This window comes from Gobio gobio, assembly GCF_949357685.1.
Source record: "Gobio gobio genome assembly, chromosome: 18".
In the NCBI taxonomy this organism is placed as follows: domain Eukaryota; kingdom Metazoa; phylum Chordata; class Actinopteri; order Cypriniformes; family Gobionidae; genus Gobio; species Gobio gobio.
In genome coordinates, this window is record NC_137111.1 from 17,629,731 (window position 1) to 17,653,025 (window position 23,295).

The 23,295-nt window shown below is 37.7% G+C and overlaps 1 protein-coding gene across 1 annotated transcript in view; it reads left to right on the forward strand.

The window, feature by feature from the left end:
• pcdh15a (protocadherin-related 15a) overlaps nt 1-23,295 on the forward strand; it is a gene marked incomplete at both ends in the record, with an annotated part of 306,543 nt that overhangs the window by 270,827 nt on the left and 12,421 nt on the right. Inside the window, 4 exons of the mRNA XM_079842239.1 lie at nt 195-371; nt 10,984-11,202; nt 16,193-16,306; nt 20,346-21,510. Coding sequence (XP_079698365.1) covers nt 195-371; nt 10,984-11,202; nt 16,193-16,306; nt 20,346-21,510 — 1,675 coding nt within the window. The remainder of the gene's footprint in view (nt 1-194; nt 372-10,983; nt 11,203-16,192; nt 16,307-20,345; nt 21,511-23,295) is intronic.

Below are 23,295 nucleotides of genomic sequence, written 5' to 3' on the forward strand. Positions count from 1 at the left end.
ATATATATATATATTCTTCATGAAATATGTCTTAATTTGGGAAAAAAAATTAGATTCACCCTTTAAGTTTAGCAAAGAGTGATACGTTTGGTTTATTAAGATATAAAGTAAAATTATTAGAAATTAAGTTGGTGTATTTTTCATTTTAACATTTGAGGAAGATAAAGTCATTTCATATACCATATTTTTTTCAGTATTTTGGAGCGCTATGTGCAAGATCAGATCCCTGGTGCTAAAGTGATAGTGGAATCGATTGGCCCACGGCGGCATGGAGAAGGTTATGAACTTGAAGACTACTCCAAATCAGACCTGCAGGTGTACGCCATCGACCCTCTAACCAACAGAGCCATCTCCAGACAAGAGCTCTTCAAGTAAGCCAAACACGCTGCCACTCCTGACACCTTTTACAAACAAGTCTGCTCGTTTGTTTCCAACATTTGGGAAAAAAAGGGGAAAAGTCAGAGCCTTGTCCTGTGTTCTCTGATTGTGGTGTTGATGTGACATTGCGAGTTTAAATCTTGCTTGCAACAGTTCCAGATCCTTTTTCGTCCTCATCTCACTATTGCTGCCTGTTCTTGCTCTTGTGCAAAACAAAATATTTTCAAAATCATCTGGTCAGTGGGTTGCCTAAAAAGCTAGTCAACTATTTGGTCTTGAGCCCTGTATAATTATGCAATTTCTCCTGATTGGACACGTTTTCTTGGAGGTGTTTTCAGAAGGCCTGTTCTTGTTTTACAAAACAGCCAAACGGAGTCTACATTACACCACAATTACTAAAAATATTTAAAATAATATTTTTTATTAGATACTACCATTCAAATTTTGGGGTCGGTAACATTTTTAAAAAAAATTATTCCTGTGATGACAGCTAAATTTTCTGTTCATTACTCCAGTCTTCAGTCACATGATCCTTCAGAAATCATTCTAATGTGCTGATTTGATGTTGAAAAAAAAAAACATTTTTTTTATGATTCGTATTTGAAATAGAAATCTTTTATAGTAACATTATAAAAGTCTTTACTGTCACTTTTGGTCAGTTTAATGTGTCTTTGCTGAATAAAAGTATTAAATTATTAATTTCTTTGAAAAGATTTATGTACAGTATGTACATACACTATATTGCCAAAAGTATTGGGACAGCCCTCCAAATCGTTGAATTCAGGTGTTCCAAGCACTTCCATGGCCACAGGTGTGTAAAATCAAGCCCCTAGGCATGCAGACTCTTCTACAAACATTTGTGAAAGAATGGGTCGCCCTCAGGAACTCAGTGAATTCAAGCGTGATACCGTGATAGGTTGCCACCTGTGCAATAAGTCCATTTGTGAAATTTCCTCACTACTAAATATTTCACGGTCAACTGTTAGTGGTATTATAACAAAGTGGCATTAATTTGGAAAACCAGCAACTTAGCCACGAAGTAGTAGGCCACGTAAAATCACAGAGAGGGGTCAGCGCATGCTGAGGCGCACAGTGCACAGAAGTCAATAGCTACCGACCTCCAAACTTTTTGTGGCTTTCAGATTAGCTCAAGAACAGTGCGTAGAGAGCTTGTTGGAATGGGTTTCCATGGCTGAGCAGCTGCATCCAAGCCTAGTTCCAGTGAAAGGAACTCTTAATGCTTCAGCATAGCAAGACATTTTGGACAATTTAATGCTCCCAACTTTGTGGGAACAGTATGGGGATGGCCCCTGCTTGTTCCAACATGACTGCGCACCAGTGCACAAAGCAAGGTCCATAAAGACATGGATGAGCGAATTTGGTGTGGAGGAACTTGACTGGCCTGACCTCGATCCGATAGAACACCTTTGGGATGAATTAGAGAGGAGACTGCAAGTCAGACCTTCTCGTCCAACATCAGTGCCTGACCTCACAAACGCACTATTTGGACATCATGATATATCTCTAGTCTAAGAAAATAGTGGCAAAAATGCAAAAAGTGAAGTAGAAAAGGGAAATGAATTGCTTTTATAAACAGCTGTTCTACAGGAAACACCTGTCCTCTTCAGCCGAGAAGAAAAAAACCCTGACGTCCAGACACACAGCAATACACTCATTTAAACTCTGCCGTGCCCCATAACTCAGCAGGGAGACGCGTCTGTCACTGGGATCCAACATAAGTCATCAGGATTCTGATCAAATATGTGTTTACTGAGCCAACACACACATCTCATCCATATTCACAAGCACAGGAGATCACAGACCACCTGCCTTATTCTGCCTTTCTAGCCGCGCATCTCACTCTTATACACATTTTATTTTGTTCACTGTGAGATGTGTTCTGCCTGCGTTTGTATCGCTACCAAAGCAGAGCTGCCCAGATGAAAATTGTATGGCTCAGAGGTTACTGGTAACATTTCTTTAGAGAAAATGAAACACAAATGAAAAACCTGTTGACAGAGAAATAATTTTAAACTATTTTAATTGTATTCAATTTTTTGAGATCTCAACTAATTTAATATTGCATGTTCAATCGTGCGAATCAGTGTTATTTTAGTATTATTTATGTATTATATTATGTTGTATTATATTATATTAATAATATTATATTATTACATTTTCATTTTAGATTAGGTTTTAGTAATTTTGTTATGTGCTTTTGTCATTTTTTACTATTTCTATATGTTTAATACTCCTAAATAGCGTTCATTTATTTTTATTTCCATTTTAGTAATTTTAGTACTTAAACTCATTCATTTCTAATTTCCGCTTAATAAAAATTGTAATACAATTTTATTTCAGCTTTATTTAAATTATAATAGTTATATTTAACCTGACGTTGTTATACTCAGATTCTAGTCAGAATATGAGTCTGATACTGCTCCATTGGGCTGTGATTATGAGGCGTGTTTCGACCGAACCAGGAAAGAAAATGCCTCTGCACTCAATTGGATAGACCTACTACCAATCAGAGAAGATGAGTGTAAACAATCTTTGCCAGTGTTGTAAAAAGAATTTAAGGATACACGGAGTACTTACCAACACGATCATAATTTTTGAGAGAAATTGTAAAGGTGAATGGATATAGGAACAAGTTCTCCGTTTAGTAAACAAATTCAAGCCAAGCGCTCTTTGGTGATGTGAATGATTACGTTACTGTTGATCATCTGTCCATCATCGTATAAAGCCCGCCCTGTCAATTTGATTGGTCCGAACAGCTCTGGTTCGAACATAGTTGCTCCACAATGGATCAAGTCCACACCGAACTTCCCGACCTCAAATGTTGTGGGCGGGGCTAAATTCGGCTGGCATCCAGGCTAAATTAAATTCATTATAAATGTTTTCTTCCTTGCACAAAGCTATTGTATTTTTCTTACAATGACTTGGAATACAGTGCATGAGTCACTTGGACTGATTTTATGGGTCTTTTTAAAGCTCTTGGATTAGCGAAGAGGATCTCCAATCTAGCATATAGCTAAATAAAACAAAATACAATAATCCAACAATGAAGAGTAATCCAAACAAGTGAAGGAAATGCAACAGTGTGCCACATTTACCGCAACAATTCCCCCGATGCGCATCAAAAAAGACAGCATAACTGGACTAACCAGCAGTCCAACCAGTGGTCCGATCTCATTGCACAGCATCTGAAATGCTATTTTTCTGATTCTGAAATGCCTGAGCAAAGTCTGTCTTAAAGTGGTTCAGTATAATTACCTCCCAGAACTGTCTTGCACGACTGTGTTCCCAGACAGCAGGCATCTGCCTCTGAAAGCAAGATAACTTTATTGCGTTTCGTCTGCCTGCTCTGAGGCACAAGTAATTTATTATACACTAAATTAAGTGGCTTCTCCTACTGTAGCAACTTCCAGTTTTCTTAGTGATATTTAGCAGCAGTTTATCATGAAGTGAATTTTGTTCTCCGGATTACTGGATGGAAACAGTGTTTTATTCGCAAATGTTTTATGCAGTACAACATTTTGTGCACAAGTTAAATTCTTAACTTTGGATGGAAACAGCTACTGAGACAATACCAGTATCGTTTTCAAAACATGCACTAGTTTGTGTTTTCGGGCCCCCCAAAACGCTGTTGTCTTGTAAATGAATGGCCAAAACACATACAAAGTTTCAGTTTTTAGTTGAAAAACAGTGTTTTTTAAACAGCCCTTCAAAGTCCTTGAAAACGAAATGGAAAACACAACAGAATGTGACAGAGGGAGGCTAAATATTGAATGTTCATTTTTGACTGAACTGTCCCTTCAAAAAGTGATCATTTGTGATTTTTCTTTATTACAGATGAGAACGTGCTTGCTGTTTTTTGTGCGTGTGTTTGTGTGAACATTATCTGTCTTGACTCCGTTACATGAGGACATGCTGTTCTTTAGACTTTGTTTGTGTGTATGTTCCTGACTGAGAACAGCAGACTACTGATTTTTTCCACCTTTCTCCTTTCATATGTTCTGCTGGAGACAAGGTTGTTTTCTTGTGTCTCAGGTCATAAAAATCAAAATCTGCTTCACAAAGCTTTAGAGTCTGAGCTGCACCTCAGCGTTCACAAAAGTTCCCTTCACAAAACTAGTTTCTTTGTCCAGAATCCATTTGGTCACTCTCAGTAAGTTTTGTATGGATGAATCCAGTCATCCTGCTGGTTAGAAGCCCACTGACTCTGAAATACGATAAAGACAGTCAGCCATTGTTGAGCACGTTCACACTGCGTGTCAATAACAGCGTGAGTTAACCCGTGCTGTCTCTTTTCCTCCGCAACAGGGACATGATTCAGAGAAATGAAGGACTTGTGGGTGAAATCACATGGTTAAATCGGGAAGTAACAATCTGAAACATTCCAGGAGCTTTCATTAAAAAAGAAACAAAAAAAATAGTCTCAATATCTCCAGCTTGAGTTTGTTCCAATTGTTCCGAGTTTTGTTTCCAATTAGTGGAACGTTTAGTGTTTAAAGTGTCAACAACTGATTATATTAAGCATTTTTAATGCTATCACCAATAAGAATTTCCAAGATATTTAAATTGCATTACTACATTTGCGTTGCATTATCACTGGATATTGTATAACATTCAATGATATTTATGAGGTTTATGTAGATACATTAATTATTGGAATATTTGACAAATTGTTGTGTTTAGGACATTTAGGACAATTATATGTATTATATAGTAGTTTATATACATGCCCTGTAATTTATGCCAGCTTCTTGTATGTTTCACTAAAGGTACACTAAGGCCCAATCCCAATTTTATTTTATACCCCTTCGCCTTCCCCTACCCCTACACCTACCTGTTCCCCTTGCCCCTTGAAACAGAGTGCCAAGGCGTAGGGGTGAAAATATTCCCCTAAGAAATGGGACACCACTACTATACCATTACACCTCATCATACCCCGTTTCTTTTATTATAAAATCCTGTGACATTTAACCAGTATGAACAGCAATGAAGTGCGTAGGCTATATCTAACAGAAATCAGGCGCGAGCACGTTTAACAAATTACTCACTCCCAACAGAGTTTTGCGCTGTATTTGGACTTAATAAAATGGTTTAGAACTCGTTTTCAGTTCAAAAACATATGAGCCAGAGTTTCCTAAGATGATACAGAATGATACAGAACATACAAGACTAGTGAAGCCGCTTTTCCATTGGACCAAACTGTTCTCTTTGTTTATTAACCGCTCCATTCCGTGCTGATCCGAGCCGGCCGGTACAGATATGGTTTCGTTATCTACTGTGGTGCTGCGATAATGTTCATACGTTATACGTCAAGTCAGTCGTTGCCTTGGTAACGCGAGAGTTTACAGATGATTTGTATTGTAAATATCGACTGCGTTATGAAGGATGACCAGATATATATTTTTTAACTATTATTAATATGTGTTCAAATCCCGCAAATAGTGTGTTTAGCAAGCTACGGAGAAACGGCAGCTAGGCGACACGCAAGTGATTGATCCCGAGTGGCAACACACACACATTCTATGCAGCACGGTAGTCGGTGGAGGGAAACTCCTCATTCCCCTTCGTTCGAAGTGTGGTCCTGAAAAATCTTCGTTTGAAGGGCTATCTGGCCCTTCCCCTTACCCCTACCACTCCAACCAAAAAAGAATCGAGACACCCCTACCCCTTCACGTGAACGCGCAAAACGAAGGGGTAGGGGAAAGAGAAGGGCTAAGGGGTAGAAATGGGATTGGGCCTAATTAATTCATTCCACTTAAAAAGTGTGAGTCCAGTAATCAGCTCGGAAATGAAAATCTAATGTTTTGTTTTTTAATTCAGTTGGTAGATAAAAACAGGTTTAACTTATGGCAGTCTGACCAAATAAAGACCAGGGGGCGTATTACAGAAACATCTTAACTTTAGAATCCTATCTTATATGTTTGGTAACCATGGCAATTTCAGTTAGGACCTCATTTAGGGCAAAAACTATTACAAAATGACATTTCTTAAAATTGCCGTAGAATGAGTTGAAACAATATTTTAAATTGTTCTCTGATATCTACATAAAGGGTATGTGACTTATTTAAGGGTTTTACAGATCCATTTACAACCCTTGAAATTGTCCCTAGAATGAAATGGTCTGTTTTTGCCTTATTTGGAAGGGTCATGAGTATTAATGTAGAGTTCTGCTCTGATTGGTTGTTTCACTGCGTGGCTCATTTCAGTAGCTCACAGTGACAGAAACGCATCTATACTGTCCGTCGTGACAATGGAGAGATTATGCATCCAACCTTATATGTTTGATCCTGTTTCTGACGAAGATGCAAATTTTGAGGAACAACCAATTGTTTTGAGATTGTAAATAGACACTTCTGAGTGGTAAGTTTAGTCTTTATTTTCAGTAAGAAACTGCAAAACGTAACGTCAATACTAGAACTTCAGCCTAAACGTTAACTAGCATATAACATTAACTTTACACAACTCATAACGTCAGCAGTCACAACTTTGTTTTTAGCCTTGTAAAAATATTTTAATTATTGTAATGCGTCACCGTATGATTTTACTGTACTAGCATCTTGCGTTGGATCTAAATAACAGACTCCCATGATTTTGCAGTTAGTTGACGAATTGCGACCAACACTGTGACAGGGCATTACCGGTCATCTTCAAGTGACTAACGCCTTACGCAATGGGCTCCGATTGGTTAGCTGGCCCAGTGTGTTGTGATTCGCTAACCGCCTAGTGCACGTTTGTCGGAAACGCCACGCCCCTTACCTTTACCGGAGGCTGTGCTTTGGTCAGTATTAGAAACAATGGCGTCAATAAAACCATACCAATTTGAGCCCGAATCAGACCCAGAACATTTTAGTGAAGATGATCGAGCAGAACCTGTTCAGTCCTCAAGAGTAAAGACTGCGAATCTATAATGATCGCTACTGAATGGCACTGTTACTTTTGTATTTTTAGAACGATTATAGCCAAATATCTGTCGCAAGAACTATTAACCCAAAATGAACACTAAACATTGGCTTTACTAGTAGCCAAATCAAACACAGAACCATGTTTAGCATGCCTGTAGATAAACAATACATAAAAGCTCTAATCAAAGAATAATTTACACTAATGCCAAGTTCGCTGTTGAGATTTTAACGTAAGGTGTTTGTAACATTAGGTGTTCGTCGGATAACGTTAAGTATGAATGAGCATTTAACAGACTGGTTTGCAGAACAGCATTGTCATCTGTTTACTTCCTTGCTACAACGTACAATTAACCTATTACAGGAAAACACATCGATGAAAAATAAATCAGACTTACAGGTTGTGGCCCGTAAACAGCTTCTGTTTGTAAATCCAGCTTTCAGGACAAGTCGTTGTTCGAATCCTGCATTGAACTCGCGAAGATTGTGGAAGTTTTCCTCCGTGAAATGTGCAGCGGGAGCCCCGCGCACGTCGTGCATGATTCACACTGGCAGTGTTTGTCTCGCGCAGCTGAACCGCTGCTCATGAATTGCAAATACAGACGAATATTGTCCATTATGTCACATTTTCCAGTCTTCTCCTCCGACCCCTGTCTGTCTCGTGATTTTATGATGGGCAGCATAAATCTGCGACCTGTTCCCCTCTGTCTCAAACACACATGCATATAACATGCTGTATGTTAAACGCACTGCAACGCACCCCCGTCCCTAGGAAGGCTGAACAAAGCAAGTACCCCAGACCTGCAATCCGGATGAAAATATCAGCGTTTCGTCGGCATTGCAGCAACACCACTCCAGCCTAACTATACCACAACAATGCAGCGATACAAAATGGCCTCGTCCCGCTTATTTAATATTCTCGGAGGAGGGGTTTATGTAAATATTGGGGCTGGTGATGTCACCAACCCTGGAGGAATGTCTAGTAGTCCCTACTGGCCGTTTCCTGTAGTCCTTAGAAATTGATTTCTTTAAAAGTAAATATCTCCCTTTGCTTTAAACTTTGAACGTTGTAAATTTGCAGATGTTGTTTATGCTCAAGCAGCAACATTACACACTAGCTAAAGTTAGAATAGTGAAATCGTGGTTTACCACCCCTTTAAAGCTGAAAGAAATCTCTTCAGATGTTTTGAAGCTCATGTGCGTGGCGTTGCGGGTCTATTTGACCACATAGATCAAACACACGCAGTCTTTCATCAGTCTTTAAACCTGGATCATCGATTGTGTTTGAACAGTCCTGTTTACTTGGTGTTTCTGTTGAAGTGTTCTGTTGCAGGAGGGCTAATTGGTCTGCCAGGGATACTTATGAAGTACTTAACAAGCAGGCCTATTTAAACATTATTGATCTGCAAAGTGTCAACAAAGGCAAGACTTTTTAGATTTCACATCAGCTGAGGAGAAAAGCACTCTTGCTCTGCTTTGGATTGGCCTTAATAATCAGCTATATATCAATATATAATATATAAGATCAATAAACACTATATTGACAAATCATTGAATTCAGATGTTCCAATCACATCCATGGTCACAGGGGTATAAAATCAAGCACCTAAGCATGCAGACGCACAAACATTTGTGAAAGAATGGGTTGCTCTCAGAATCTCAGTGAATTCAAGTGTGGTACCGTGATAGGTTGCCACATGTGCAATAAGTCCATTCATGAAAATTCCTCAATACTAATGCTGCCTTCACATGCTATCTGAATTATCGTAAATAAAAGTTTCCTAATTAAAATCTTCGACATGAACGCCCTCTCAAGACGAATTTTGAATGCATTGAGCTCGTAACAACGACTTCAGAAGTGGGAAGTAGGAAATTTCATGTAGGATAGCATGTGAAGGCAGCATAAATATTCCACGGTCAACTGTTAGCGGTATTATAACAAATTGGAAGCAATTGGGAACAACAGCAACTCAACCGCGAAGTGGTAGGCCATGTAAAATCACAGAGGGGGGTCAGCGCATGCTGAGGTACACAGTGCGCAGAAATCGCCAACTTTCTGCAGAGTCAATAGCGACAGACCTCCAAACTTCGTGTGGCCTTCAGATTAGCTCAAGAACAGTGCATAGAGAGCTTCATGGAATGGGTTTCCATGGCCGAGCAGCTGCATCCAAGCCTTACACCACCAAGTGCAATGCAAAGTGACAGATGCAGTGGTGTAAAACAACATGGTGTGGGGTTGTTTTTCAGGGATTGGGCTTGGCCCCTTAGTTCCAGTGAAAGGAACTCTTAATGCTTCAGCATACCAAGACATTTTGGACAATTTCATGCTCCCAACTTTGTGAGAACAGTTTGGGGATGGCCCCTCCCTGTTCCAACATGACTGTGCACCAGTGCACAAAGCAGGGTCCATAAAGACATGGATGAGCGAGGAACTTGTCTGGCCTGCACTGGGTCCTGACATCAACCTGTTAGAACACCTTTGGGATGAATTAGAGAGCAGACTGTGAGCCAGTGCCTGACCTCACAAATGCGCTTCTTGAAGAATAGTAAAAAATTCCCATAAACGCACTCCTAAACCTTGTGGGAAGCCTTCCCAGAAGAGTTGAAGCTGTTATAGCTGCAAAGGGTGGGACAACTCCATATTAAACCCTACGGATAAAGAATGGGATGTCATTCATGTGCGTGTAAAGGCAGACGTCCCAAAACTTTTGGCAATATAGTGTATATTTTATTATCTATTATTACTAGCACAGTCAAGCTATTGCAGGGGAGAATGAGGATTTGTCTATTATGTTGCCTATAGTAACCCATAAGATGAACTGGAAAAGACTAAATACAGCTGATCGGATGCTGTCCTCATTAGCAGTATTCTTGGCCCCCGTTTCTGTTCTGAAAATGCTTTGCATTGACACTGAATGTTGTCAACATCTTGCTGTCAATCATCTCCAGGCTGTCATAGTCAGTACAGTATAAACATAATGTGTAGGTGAGCAGAAATGTACAGTGTTATATCACCCTGAAGAGGTTTGTGATTATGATGTGCTACTGTACAGGTACATGTATTTGTGTATGGAACAGATCATAATTTTCACTACACATACTATATTTATTTTATTTTTAGTACTAACACAATTACGTTTTTTAATATACACTGCCCGGCCCAAAAAAAGTCGCTGTTTGGATTTAAATAGGCAACAGTTCTTCTAACCCTAATTGATGGAGTGTGTAGCTTTTCATTTCTTAAACAACCATGTAGGAAGACACATCATGGCCATATTCCAGGATGACAATGTCAAGATTCCTCAGGCTCAAAGTGTGAAAGAGTGGTTGGGTTAGTGGTTAGTCCTTAAATGCATTGAAAGTCTTTGGGATGTGCTGGAGGAGACTTTACAGAGTGCTTGATGCACCTCTTGATGGAAATTACATCACAACATTAATTTCCATCAAGAGGTGCATCCATTTTTGGTCAAGATCTTGTATTGATGCAAGAGTCAACCACACTGTAAAGTCTCCTCCAGCACATCCCAAAGACTGGGCAGTGTATTTCAATTGTATCACTACAGTTGCATTATTACTGCACCACCTTCAAAGTTTGTGCTAGCAGATCTAAATTGTAATTATTTTTAATTATTCTCTAAAAATGCAAATGCCTTTTAAATAAATATGTGCGAACGTGTGTGTTTGATAGGTTCCTGGACGGGAAGATTCTAGACATCAATAAAGAGTTCCAGCCATACCTGGGTGAGGGCGGGCGAATTCTGGAGATCCGTTCTCCTGACATCGTGGCAAGTGTGAAGAAGGCTGCGCAGGCGGTGGGCTACACAGAGGGGGCGCTGTTGGCACTCGCCATAATCATCATTCTGTGCTGCATCCCTGCAATTCTTATTGTCATGGTGACATACAAACAGTGAGTAGAATATTCTTTTTTTTTTAAAGTCATTCCTCTCAATGATAATCAGCCTATAATTAGGGGCGGTTTCTTCATTAGGGCGATAAGTGCAAAAGGGATGAATTTTTCAAACACATTCAACCACAGAGTTACGCTAGCTGACACTATTCTAGACTGTTCTGGATATATGGTCCAATCACCATCATATCACTGTGGAGTACCACCTCTTTTTGGGCGATTTCTATTATTTTTTTATTTTTTTTTCGAACTGCAGGTACTGCAATGCAATCTCTATGGGTTCCGGGAGGGCTAGCACAAACATGCTTTCGTCATCAAATGTAACCATAACTTGTGCAGCGATTGGTGGGAACAAACATAACTCTATTAATAATCTTTAAGCTGTAGTGACATACAATAGTTTCCTCAGTGCATAACTTACATTTTACAGACATATTCGCCATCTGTAAATCTTAGAAAGTCAAGCAAATATTTCCATTTTGCTGTTAGGCGTGGACAAGCCCTCTCAAGCACAAACTTCTGTGAACAAGCACCGCCGTGAGCATGCGTGCCAGTCAGACGGAGCGCAATAGAATAGGAGGGCAATAAATCTGACTAAAATATACATTGTTGGTGAACATAAATGTGCCATATGTAGAAATTCAAACTATAAAGCAAGTGTAGTTTTATGATAGCAGTAACTGTAAAGTGACTATTGTAGGGTAATCAAAAGCCTAATAATTAGTCTATTTATTTAGTGTTTTAATTAGTTTAGTGACTTTAACTTCTGCCTTAAAAAGCATTCATTTGTTTTTAGATTGTAATGTTACCATGTTAGAATGTTATGTGATTTGACCCCTTTTTGCACATAATTGGCTATTATATAGCATACACGTTACATTCTATGTTTGTTTTCATAAGCCCTATTCGGACGGTAATTGTTTCTTGTAGGGTCATAAGGTATTTTCATCATTGACAGGGGCTAGTCAGTGATTTTATTGCCGTCCGAATCCAGAATGTCAGTATTTTTCTCCCACCACCCTTGTAAAAATCCCCGGCCGAATTACCTACCGTTTTTTGACAAACACCAAGGTCGTGTGGTAATTTAATTGCTGTCCGAATCCACATCTCTGAGTTTTCAAGAATATATCACTTCAAAATCATGGTTTATATCCTTTTTGACCACTGCAGAGCTCCGTACAGTTGCCCTTCACTGTAATTTGGATGGATTTTAAAGATCTAGACTTTTATTTCTGAAATGTTGGCAAGTATTTACAAGAGCAATATTTTCATCAAAAGCATGTAAACATGTGAAATGGGCCGTTATTACGGCAGCAATTATAGATGTTAAAATAACCAAGCAGCATTATGTTTACCTCATATAAATAAGAGGCTGTATTAACTTATTTCTGCTCATTTCCATGTGGAATAAAATTACATCCTTTATTTTGAGAAAAAAATACAAGACAGACAACCATTTGAATTATAATGTGCATCTATATATCTTCATATTTTTTAACAGATTTAAATAGTTAAATAATGATTAGGATATAATTTTCGTATTATTAAATCAAATATGTATTTATTATTATTATAACTAACAAGCATATGACTTTTTATTTACAGCATATGTTATTGACCACGTGAGCAGCGCGTTCCCAGGTGCCGGCGATCACAAAACTCGCTCCTATACCCTATACTCGCTAAAACTCGAATAGGACTATATCCGTGATATATCTTGCAGCCCTAATACAAAATGGCGAGCAGTTTTTAGTCATTTTACATCTTGTTTCAACAGCTTCCTTTCTAAGGGTGTCTTAGTTTGGGAATCTGCAAATGTGAATTTTGTCTAGTCAAAAGTTAACCTCATGAGACTATTAGACCTTTAGCTAGCAGTTAAAAACTATACATTTAATATATACAGACGTATAATCTTTAAAGAGCGTATTTCCGTCTCAGAGCTGCTCTTGTATGAAGATGTTCAACTCTACAGTTGTACGTCTCTATTTGTAACCTCTGAGGTTCAGAGAGCGTTGAGGACAGGCTGGAAAAAACATACACAGTAGGTGAGGGAGATCGGTATTGGATGCCAGGTATTAAAATGGCTTTTTTCAGTAATTAGCCATGCTAACAGGCTAATCTCCCAGCCAGCTCTGTGTGAAAACAGATTAATTATAAGCGTTTGTGACATATCCCAGGCAGTCGATCCATCCGTCACATCTCATGAAAAGCCTAGCATATGGGCCTGCTCTCCACACGCAGCTCCTCTGAGATGGAGAGAGAGTGTGAGTGTGGTCCTGACCTTCTGCACACACCAATGAGTCCGTCATCAGCTATTGTGTAAATACATAACAGATGGATAATCACAGAGCGAACACAAACAGCTAAACACACACATCTACGTGCGTGAAGCTCGCTCTCTCACACGCACACACGCGCATGCATGACTGCATTCAGATGTTCTTACACATATTAAAGAGTTTATTTTGTTGTTAGACTCTTGTATTAAAGGTGAAGTGACTTTTTTATGTAATTTCATTTGGTTGTTTCAAAGGAGACAGAAGTGTTATCTTGTATATCACAATACGAGATCTTGCACTGTCTTCCGAGTAATTGCATTCTGGTTAAGGAAATAATATTCAGAGGGCCATGTTTTCGATAGCCTCCAGGAAGCCCATAGTCAGGACCGAGAGAGTGTGTGGAAGAAATACAAAGATAAGAAGGAGAATAGAGAGCTGTATTCTCAACTGTGGAAAGGCAGGATAAACCGGGGTTATCCTGTGTTCTTATCACATTTTACAGCATGAATTATGCACACCTGCAGCAGTAGCTACAACCACAACAATTTCAGTGGGCTGCATTTGGACTGCCAATCAATTCAAAATATGCTAATTTAAAGAGATTTAATTATTCTGGCAGAGAGGTAAAACAATAAGTAACACCAGGAAAATTCCTTATTAAAAAATGTACATATGGGTCAGAGATTATATTATATTATATTATATTATATTATATTATATTATATTATATTATATTATATTATATTATATTATATTATATTATATTATATTATATTATATTAATTATATTATATTATTATAATATTGTAATGTTGTGGGTTTATTACATTACATTATCATATTATCAGTGATGGGAATAACGGCGTTATAGATAAACGGCATTACTAACAGAATAATTTTTTTCAGTAACGAGTAATCAAACAAATTACTGTTTCTCACGTTACAACGCCGTTATCGTTACTGAGAAAAAAAAACGTTAAAAAAACGTGCGTGCGTGCCATGCGTGCCATGCGTGTTCGGGGGTGGGTGGGATAGTACACATAACTGATGATGATTGGTGGATGGGTGGGAGACAAGGTTGAGGTTGATAGGTTGAGTTCACACACACACATGACGCACACGAATATGCACAGTCACACACACCAAGTCCAACCACTTTAACAGAAGCTTTCGCAAGCTGGAAGTATAAGCGCTACTTTTCCCTCGTTGAGGTGAAAGGTAAGAATGTTTATGTAACGTGCAGCTTATGCCCAGGAAGAAAGAGTCTCTCCACGGCGGTGGCAAGTAATTCTAATCTAATGAAGCGCCTCACATCACATGCCGCCACAAAATTAGTGGCTAGAAACCCAGGTGATAACGTGAGCTCCACTACCAAAGGAGTAGTATAGTACTGATAATATTTACACAATATTTACACTTTAGTAGGTCTACTGATAATATTTACAATAATGTATTGAATTTGATAGGTCTCTCTCACATTGTCCCACAGCAACATTACAATAGTGTACATTAATGTACAATGTTTTATAATAATAATTTATTCTATTTAGTGTCCAATTCATTCATTTAACATATTTAATATTGGGGCATCCAAGTTTTGAAAAAAAAAAACCTAAAAGTAACTCAGTAGTTACCTTCCCTTGTAATTAGTTACTTTTATAATGATTTATAATTATAAAGAATTTACAAATGGGTCAGATGGTATAAGTAAGTAATTTAACATTTAATGTTTTTGATTATATTATATATTATATTAATTATATTATATTATCCATTGTTAATATCCGTTGTCCAGACCACGTGTCCTCATTAGGTGTTGTGGGTTTATTATATTTCATTACATCATATCATATCATATCCAATCATATCATATATCATATCATGTATCAATCATATGATTGATATGATATATCATATCATATCACATCATATCATATCATATCTTGTCCAAACCCCAATTCCCACTGTAGGTGTTGTGGGTTTATTATATTACATTACATTATATCATATCTCATCATATCAATCATAAAATATCATATATCATATCATGTCATATCAATTATATATTGTTCAAACCATGTGTCCTCTGTTGGGGTTGTGGGTTTATATTATATTATATTATATTATATTATATTATATTATATTATATTATATTAATATCATTGTTTGTGGTTTGTTGAATTATTCTTGTGCCATATTATCTAATAATTCTCCTTTTCTCTTTCCCTGCACTTCCTGTCGCTTCATGTGGACTCTGCTCTCAGATTCAAAGAGTAAGTTCAAATTCTTCTTTTTGATGAATTATTCGCCGGAGACTGTGTGCTTTCGTACCTTCATTATTCGGTTCAATCCTTTAAAAAGGGAACATATGAGTATGAGTGCATGAATTGTGATGTGGAGCAAAGGACATTCTCACTCCAGCCCTCTCTGATTCCAGCGCAATAGTGAAGCCTTTGAAAATGAACAGAAATGACTGGTTTCATGACCTCATAGAGTACAAAGTGAGCCAGTTTCAGTTCCCTCCTAATAAAACACCTCATCTCAGTGTGAAAGGTGCTGAATAACCCATGATATTTTGCATTGCATGAATAAAAAGGGCTGGAACAGATCAAATGAGAGTTGTCGGAGCTCCAGACCTCATATTCTCCAATAATAGAGCTGAAATGAGCCTTTTGAAAGAAGGAAACTCACTCTTTGGGGGTGCTTTACAGGAGGCAGGCCGAGTGTGCCAAAACCGCCCGTATCCAGATGTCACTTCCTACTGGCAAATCAACAGGAGGCGGCGCCCCCACCAATCTCTACGAGGAGCTGGGAGATGGCGGCATGTAAGTCACCTGTCCTAAATAATACCAACCTTCAGAACAGACAGCAGAGAGATGATTAACGAGATTTGTGTGTGCTTGTGAATATTTACAGAAAAGGAGAAACACGTGTTGGGTGAGTGTGTCTGTAGGAAAATCAAGAATAGTTCACCCAAAAAATTACATTTCTGTCATAATTTTCTGTCGTCATTCCAAACCTGTATGCCTTTCTATTTCGGACCAAAACAGGATCATAAAAGTAGTCTATATGAGTAAAATTTGTCAAATTTAGATCAGTCTGCTTACATTAAATCATACATAAAAGAACCAATGACATTTAAGGTCACTGGCATCAGATCCAATCTGAATATGTTTGAATGAGATTCTACAAAGCAAAACTACGGCAAAGTATACTTTTTTTTTTCTATAAATCGTATGGACAAAAGCTGCATGAACATTCTGATGAATCACACACAGATTTGGAACTGCATGAGAGTGTGTAAATGATAGAATGACAAAATATTAATATTTTGGTGAACTATTCCTTTAATGCCCTGACCCGATTCTTCATTTGCAAAATAAATGTTTTTTCTTTATGAAGTCTTGACATTCTCCAAAGGGAGGAACTGTTCCTTTTTGATATCCCGAAGGTAATTGTTTTGGTAAATTAGCTGTGCTTTTGGCTCTAATATTAAGTCCATCCATGGAGATGTGCTCTCTGGACTTGTGTGTTTAGTGCAGCAGGAGTCCAATGCCAAGCTGAAGGCTGTTGTGAGTGGAATGAAATGTTAATAGATTAAAAGATTATAGCCGCAGCACAGCATCTGCGTCCCTCAGGTAAAGCCTTTTAAAGTGCTTTTGATTTAATGCAATCAAAACAAATGCAGCTGCTAACACAAATAGACAGCGAAAAATACTTTTTTGTATTGAATTCATTTGAATAGATGCTGAACAGCAGTTTAATACCATCAACAGAAAGGAACAGGACATCAGGGCAGGATTTGTTTGCTTGTTTATCTGGGCAAACAGTTTGTTCTTTTGTTAGATATGAATAAAAACACAGCCTGTCAGCAACCTTACAAAACAGTTTTGAGGATTCTCTCTGTGACACACACATGTCACGGTGCTTGCAGGAAGGCAGACACAGACGAAGAGAATAAATCCAAAATGACAGGTTTAATAGTATTTCTAGCAAACAAACAATCAGGCAGCAACACTTTTCACTCTAACTAAGACGGTGACTGGACATGGAGTGCAGGGAAGGAACAACTTAAGTTTGTTCTTTCAGAACAAAGAAACACGTGACAAATGAAAACAAATTGAAAATCCATGAACAAAACTAAACAGAATCGACTGACAACACACACACACACATTATATATATATATATATATATATATATATATATATATACACACACACTGTAATTCTCTGTATATCGGAGGTCTTTGTGCACTTCGGAGCTTCGGATCTTTCAGTCAGCACGAGTAAGACCGTTTTTCATGGACAAGGGAAAGGTACTCCTCTCAGAAAACATACAAATAGATACTTTTAGATGTTTAATTGCTATTTGGAGCATTGGGATTGCTAGACAAGGGCTTAATGAACAAATTTTTGTGAAAACCCTAAAATCAACTTTTTTTTTTTTACTTGTTTTGCCTTTAGCTTGAAATTATCCCAGCATGGCTAAATGGCCTATATAATAAACAAAATAAATATTTTTCAAAATCATATTTTGTTTTATGATAATCAAGCCTAATTTAGAAATATCTATATGTAAAAAATTTGTATGGTTTAGTTTTAGTTTTCATTAACTATAATAACCCCGCTGTGAACATAATGGGGGAAAAAAACACAATTAGACACATGGTAATTCGAAATTAGTGCAAATAATGACATAAAAATCTTAATGGTCCTAAAATAGCTGTCATTGTTTTTGGGGTGTAATGTGACCCCCACGTATTTTCTTTGCATTGCCATTTCAAATGAAATTTTAGCCTTTTTAAATTTTAGTTTTTGTTGCATATGTTATAATGCTCATTTCATGTACATGTGTAATGTATGGTTGAACGGATGAGTGACTGCATTTCCTCTCTATTTATCTTTTGTGTCTCTTGGGCCCCTTTACATCTGATATTAACACGCATTCCATATCTAGAGAATATCTGGATATTATTTAGCCGGATTGCATTTATTCCTTGCACTCAAGTGCATTTCCAGTGTGTACTTCCATAAGTATACTGTATGTGAAAAACAAAACATTGCATTTACACCTTTGTGGAACATGATTTTGTGTCCATTTACATCTAGCTTTTAATGTGGTCAAGTTTCTGTTTTTTGATTCAGTCACTGAAAATGCATTTTAATGCCAAATGTGAACAGGGCCTGCCTGTGTTAAATTGTCATCATATCCCTCTGTCTACATGTGTTTTTCCTCTCATGTTTCATTCATTCATTCTCATCTTCTCTCTGTATATTTCCCAGGCTTGGACTACAGTGAGTAACATGAAATATGCTGAATTTCCAGTGCAGTGTTATTTTTTACATGCTGCTATCAGTGTATATTTTAAAATCCCCTTGACTCACATTTGTGGTTTGTAGTAACTAGTCCCTGTGTAGCTGCTCTTGTAGTTTTCTTTACCATTTTTTATGCCTCAATTCATTTCAAATTACATATTTTGATACGATGTTCAAAGGAACATTTTGATACGATTTACATATAAAAAAGAAATATATATATTATTTAATAATGAACACAGATCCATGTGTGTAGCTGTGTAGTAGATTAAAGCTTGAGTAGTTTAGCTAGATAAAGGCTTTACCTCCGGCTGTAGTGGTTCCTCGCAGTTCTCTCCTCAAAGCAAAGAAATAGCCTACACTTCTCATCCTTCACTTTGAGACTCGCTGTTGTAACAGATCATCTTGATTGATGTTTGAACAAAGATTATCTGAACAGAAAGAGATTTCACACTGGTTTATGAGTGCTGGTATATAATCTTTGCACTTCATAGCTGGTACACAATTTTGATTTTGGGCACACTGTGCCTGCTTGAATTCATCAGATTAATTCTGTATCCCATACAAAATCGGATGTAGCATATTCCTATCTGACCATGTCTCATAAATAGCATGACAGTGCTGGCCTTTTTTTTTTTTTTGCTGGTAGTGTACAGCAGGGCTAAAAGCACACCTTACATACCCTAATATACTTATGGCCAAGTTCTTTTTCATTCTTCACATAGGAGTATAAAAAATGCGTGACCAGCGGTAAACTGTTAGCGAACATCCTGACGCCACCCACACTGCTGAGAACGGCAAAAATGAACACAACAAAAATGACAGCGGTGAGAATACAGTAGTTAAGAAAGCATCTGATCAGAGCGATGTGGATATATTTGCACAAGCTCTACAATTCGGCTAGCAGGTTTACAGAATTAAACATGAAAAAACTGTCAGTGTCTATTGTTTACATCAGAATTAATTAAAGCAAGCAGCTTTACAGTACTAAACGTGTAAAAACAGTGTCAGTGTCGATAAATACACACATGCATGTGTAAATATTTAAGAAAATTTTTATATTTTTATACAAAAATATATATTTATATATAAGATAAATTATGTATACAGTATATACATGCTAACATTTCTTAAATATATACGTGCGTGTGTGTGTGTGTATTTATATATACATAATAATTATACACTGTACACACACACACATATAATATGTAAACACAAACGTTTATTTTGGATGCGATTAACCCCAGCACTAGTGTAAAGTGATTTTCTATTGCACTTTTCCAAGTAGGAAGTTGGAAATTCTGGCTTTACGAGTCAAACACAGCATAATGTCTCATATGTTTTTGTAAGACTATTTGTCTCAAAAGTCATAAATGAGAGTGTTTGATTCAGCTTATTTAAAGCTAAATGTAATATTGTGAGCAAATTTGCTTCAAAGTCCATTAAAGTGAAGGATTTTTGTAAAGTGGGTCATTAGCGTCCTATCCTACCACGGCTGTTCTCTTCCCTCAATTCCTTCCTGTCCCTTTCCACACTTTTCAATATTCTCTCCTCTCTTTTCATTTTCTCTCGTGGGCTGCAGAAGGCGCCGAAAGTCTGTAATTGAGGAGGTGGATCGACAGAGTCTCATTAGAACATTTGCCTCTCGGGCAATCGCAGCTCACAAACAGTGTGCCGGAAACGGAAAGTTGTGCAACAAACTGCCTAAGTCAGAGAGCACAGTCACCTTCCTCTCGGATAAACGGCCTCTCACCACCCAAAATCCGCTTTACCAGGATGGAGCGTCCAGCAGTCCAGAGCCCAACTCGGAGGAGCACAGGGTTGGTGGATTTTTGGACAGTGATGCTCCGTCTCCGACAAGCTACTCCAGCCAGATGACTTCTTGGTCCTTGCCGTCCCGTATTCGAGGGCGAGGGCTTTATGATGCTCTGCGCCGGAAGGCTCTCTGGGACCCCTCCGAATGGGAGGAGCAAGAACTGAAGGCGGGGCTTAAGGACAGCAGGGAAGAACTTGATGCAGACCTAGATCAGAGTGGCCATAGCACAGAAACGAAGCTGTCAGTCAGAGAACAGGCCAGACAGTTTGAGCAGCAAGCTTTAGCCGAGCGGACGCACAGACAGAGCCGGGACTCTTATGCATCTCTGGATCCGGACGACCCACTACTAACCGCTATCATGCTGTCATCCAGCCCGGTTTCTGTAGGCAAGGACATCCCACCCTGCATTATCATCACCGGGGGTGATGGCGAGACTCCTCCCCCACCTACGGCTCAGCGGCCGACTCCGCCGGTCTTGAGGAAGTTCAGCTCCAGTATCTCCAATTACATGACAGTGGAGCCTTGTGAAATCACATTGGAATTCATATCAGACTCTCCGGAAAGCTCACCACCCCCTCTGCCTGTCCCACCCCGTTCTTTTCTTTCTCCTCCACCTGTGCAACAGGATTTCACCCCACCACCAACCCCACCTCCCATTCAGTCTCCTGAACTCCCAGTTCAGTCTCCGACCCCTACTCCTAAACTAAGAGGGATCCTCAAGAAAACGACCAGATACACCGGCAGCCTTGATGTGAAAGATGACAGCAGTTGTGAAAGAGGAAGTAAAGTCTCCATGACTGTCATGCTAAAAGAACCAGAATCTAAAAAGGACCAAATAGACGCCAGCCAATCAGAATCTGACTCTTCCATTCAGCCCCCAAAAACCCAACCAGTCACAGAGGAATGAGAGACTCCGCCCACCGCAGCCCCTCATTTCTGAATGAACTCTGGAACTCTTTTCATATCTTCTTTCCTAAAACTCCTCCAGCTGTTTCATCATTGACTTTTTCATGTGTTATTTCGAGGGCACTTTTCTTTGAGAGCACTTTATAGTCTTTACTTCAAAGAATGTCGTAAGCGTATAGTTTCAGTGTGATTGAAAGGTGTTTTTTGCATAACTTACATTTGACTTTTTTTGATATGTTAGAATATCAACAGTCCTAGCAGAAAGCAAATCGTTATGAACTTCAAGTACTTCATAGAGTGGATTTTTGTCAATCAAATAGAACACAACAGAGAAAAGGTAAAAAATAATTCTAATATGATATTCATTTTTTTCAATGAAATCCTACATGTAAGCAAATAGAAATATTTTTGTAAGAACAACTATATTATATGCAATTTTATAAGAACAAACTTTAAAACAAGGATTTATAGGAAAAAGGAATTTGCAGTAATGTGTTCCTGTCAGAGGAGAGAATGTGTGTTCATGCAGAACATTCTACCTCTACGCTGTTTTTATTATTATTATTATTATTATTATTATTAGTGACTTAAACTGTTATACAAGCATACACACCATTGTTGTTAGTTTTGTTTTGATAATATGAAAAGCTATGTGCAATTAAACGCACTATCCTTCAAAAATTTGGGCTTTTTAAAGACATAGATACTTTTATTTCGGAAAGATGCATTACATTTATCAAAAGTGACAGTAAAGACATTTATAATGCTTCAAATGTATATTTCATATAAATGCTCTTCTTTTTATCTTTCTATTCAAAGACTTGTGCAAAATCATGTTTCCACAAAAATATGAGGCAGACCAACTGTTTTCAACATTGATAATAATAATAAGATATGTTTCTTGAGGACAAAAACAGCATATTAGTATGATTTCTGAAGTATCATGTGACACTGAATGGCTTCTGAAAATTCAGCTTTGCCATCACTAAATTTTAAAATATGTTAAAATAGAAAACAGTTATTTTAATTATAATATTTTTTCACAATATTACTGTTAGTGTTTTTACTGTATTTTACTTTGCATAAGAGATTTCTTTGTAAAACATCAAACAATCTTACTGATCTCAAACTTTTGAGCAGAGATTTATATATTTTTTAATTTATATTTAACATTTAATGTTTTTTTTGCACGAAAAGTACAGCATGCATTAATTTACATGTTTTTATAGCCATTGGTTTGCACATTTTTAAAAGAGCAAGTGGAATAACGTTTTTTCCAATAGAATATATTAAATAATAATGGACTTTTTTATCAGATTAATCTAAATAATATTTGAACTGACCATCACTGTTTATGAATATTTAATATTTAACTGGTGACGTGCTTCCTTGCAGTAATGGAATTTGCAGTAATGTGTTAGTGTTCATGCAGAACATTCTACCTCTAAGCTGTTTTTATTATCATTATTTGTAATTTAGTGACTTAAACTGTTATACAAGCATACACACCATTGTTGTTAGTTTTGTTTTGATAATATGAAAATCTATGTGCAATTAAACACACTATCCTTCAAAAAATTGGGCTTTTTAAAGACAGATACTTTTATTTCGGAAAGATGCATTAAATGTAATATTTAACTGGTGACGTGCTTCCTTGCAGGCGGATGTTAGCGAGAGAAGCTGTTATCATGATCACGTGACCTTGAGAGGAGTGACAGAGATTGTGATCAAATTTGATGAGGGTGGACCTTATAATTAAAGATCACATTTA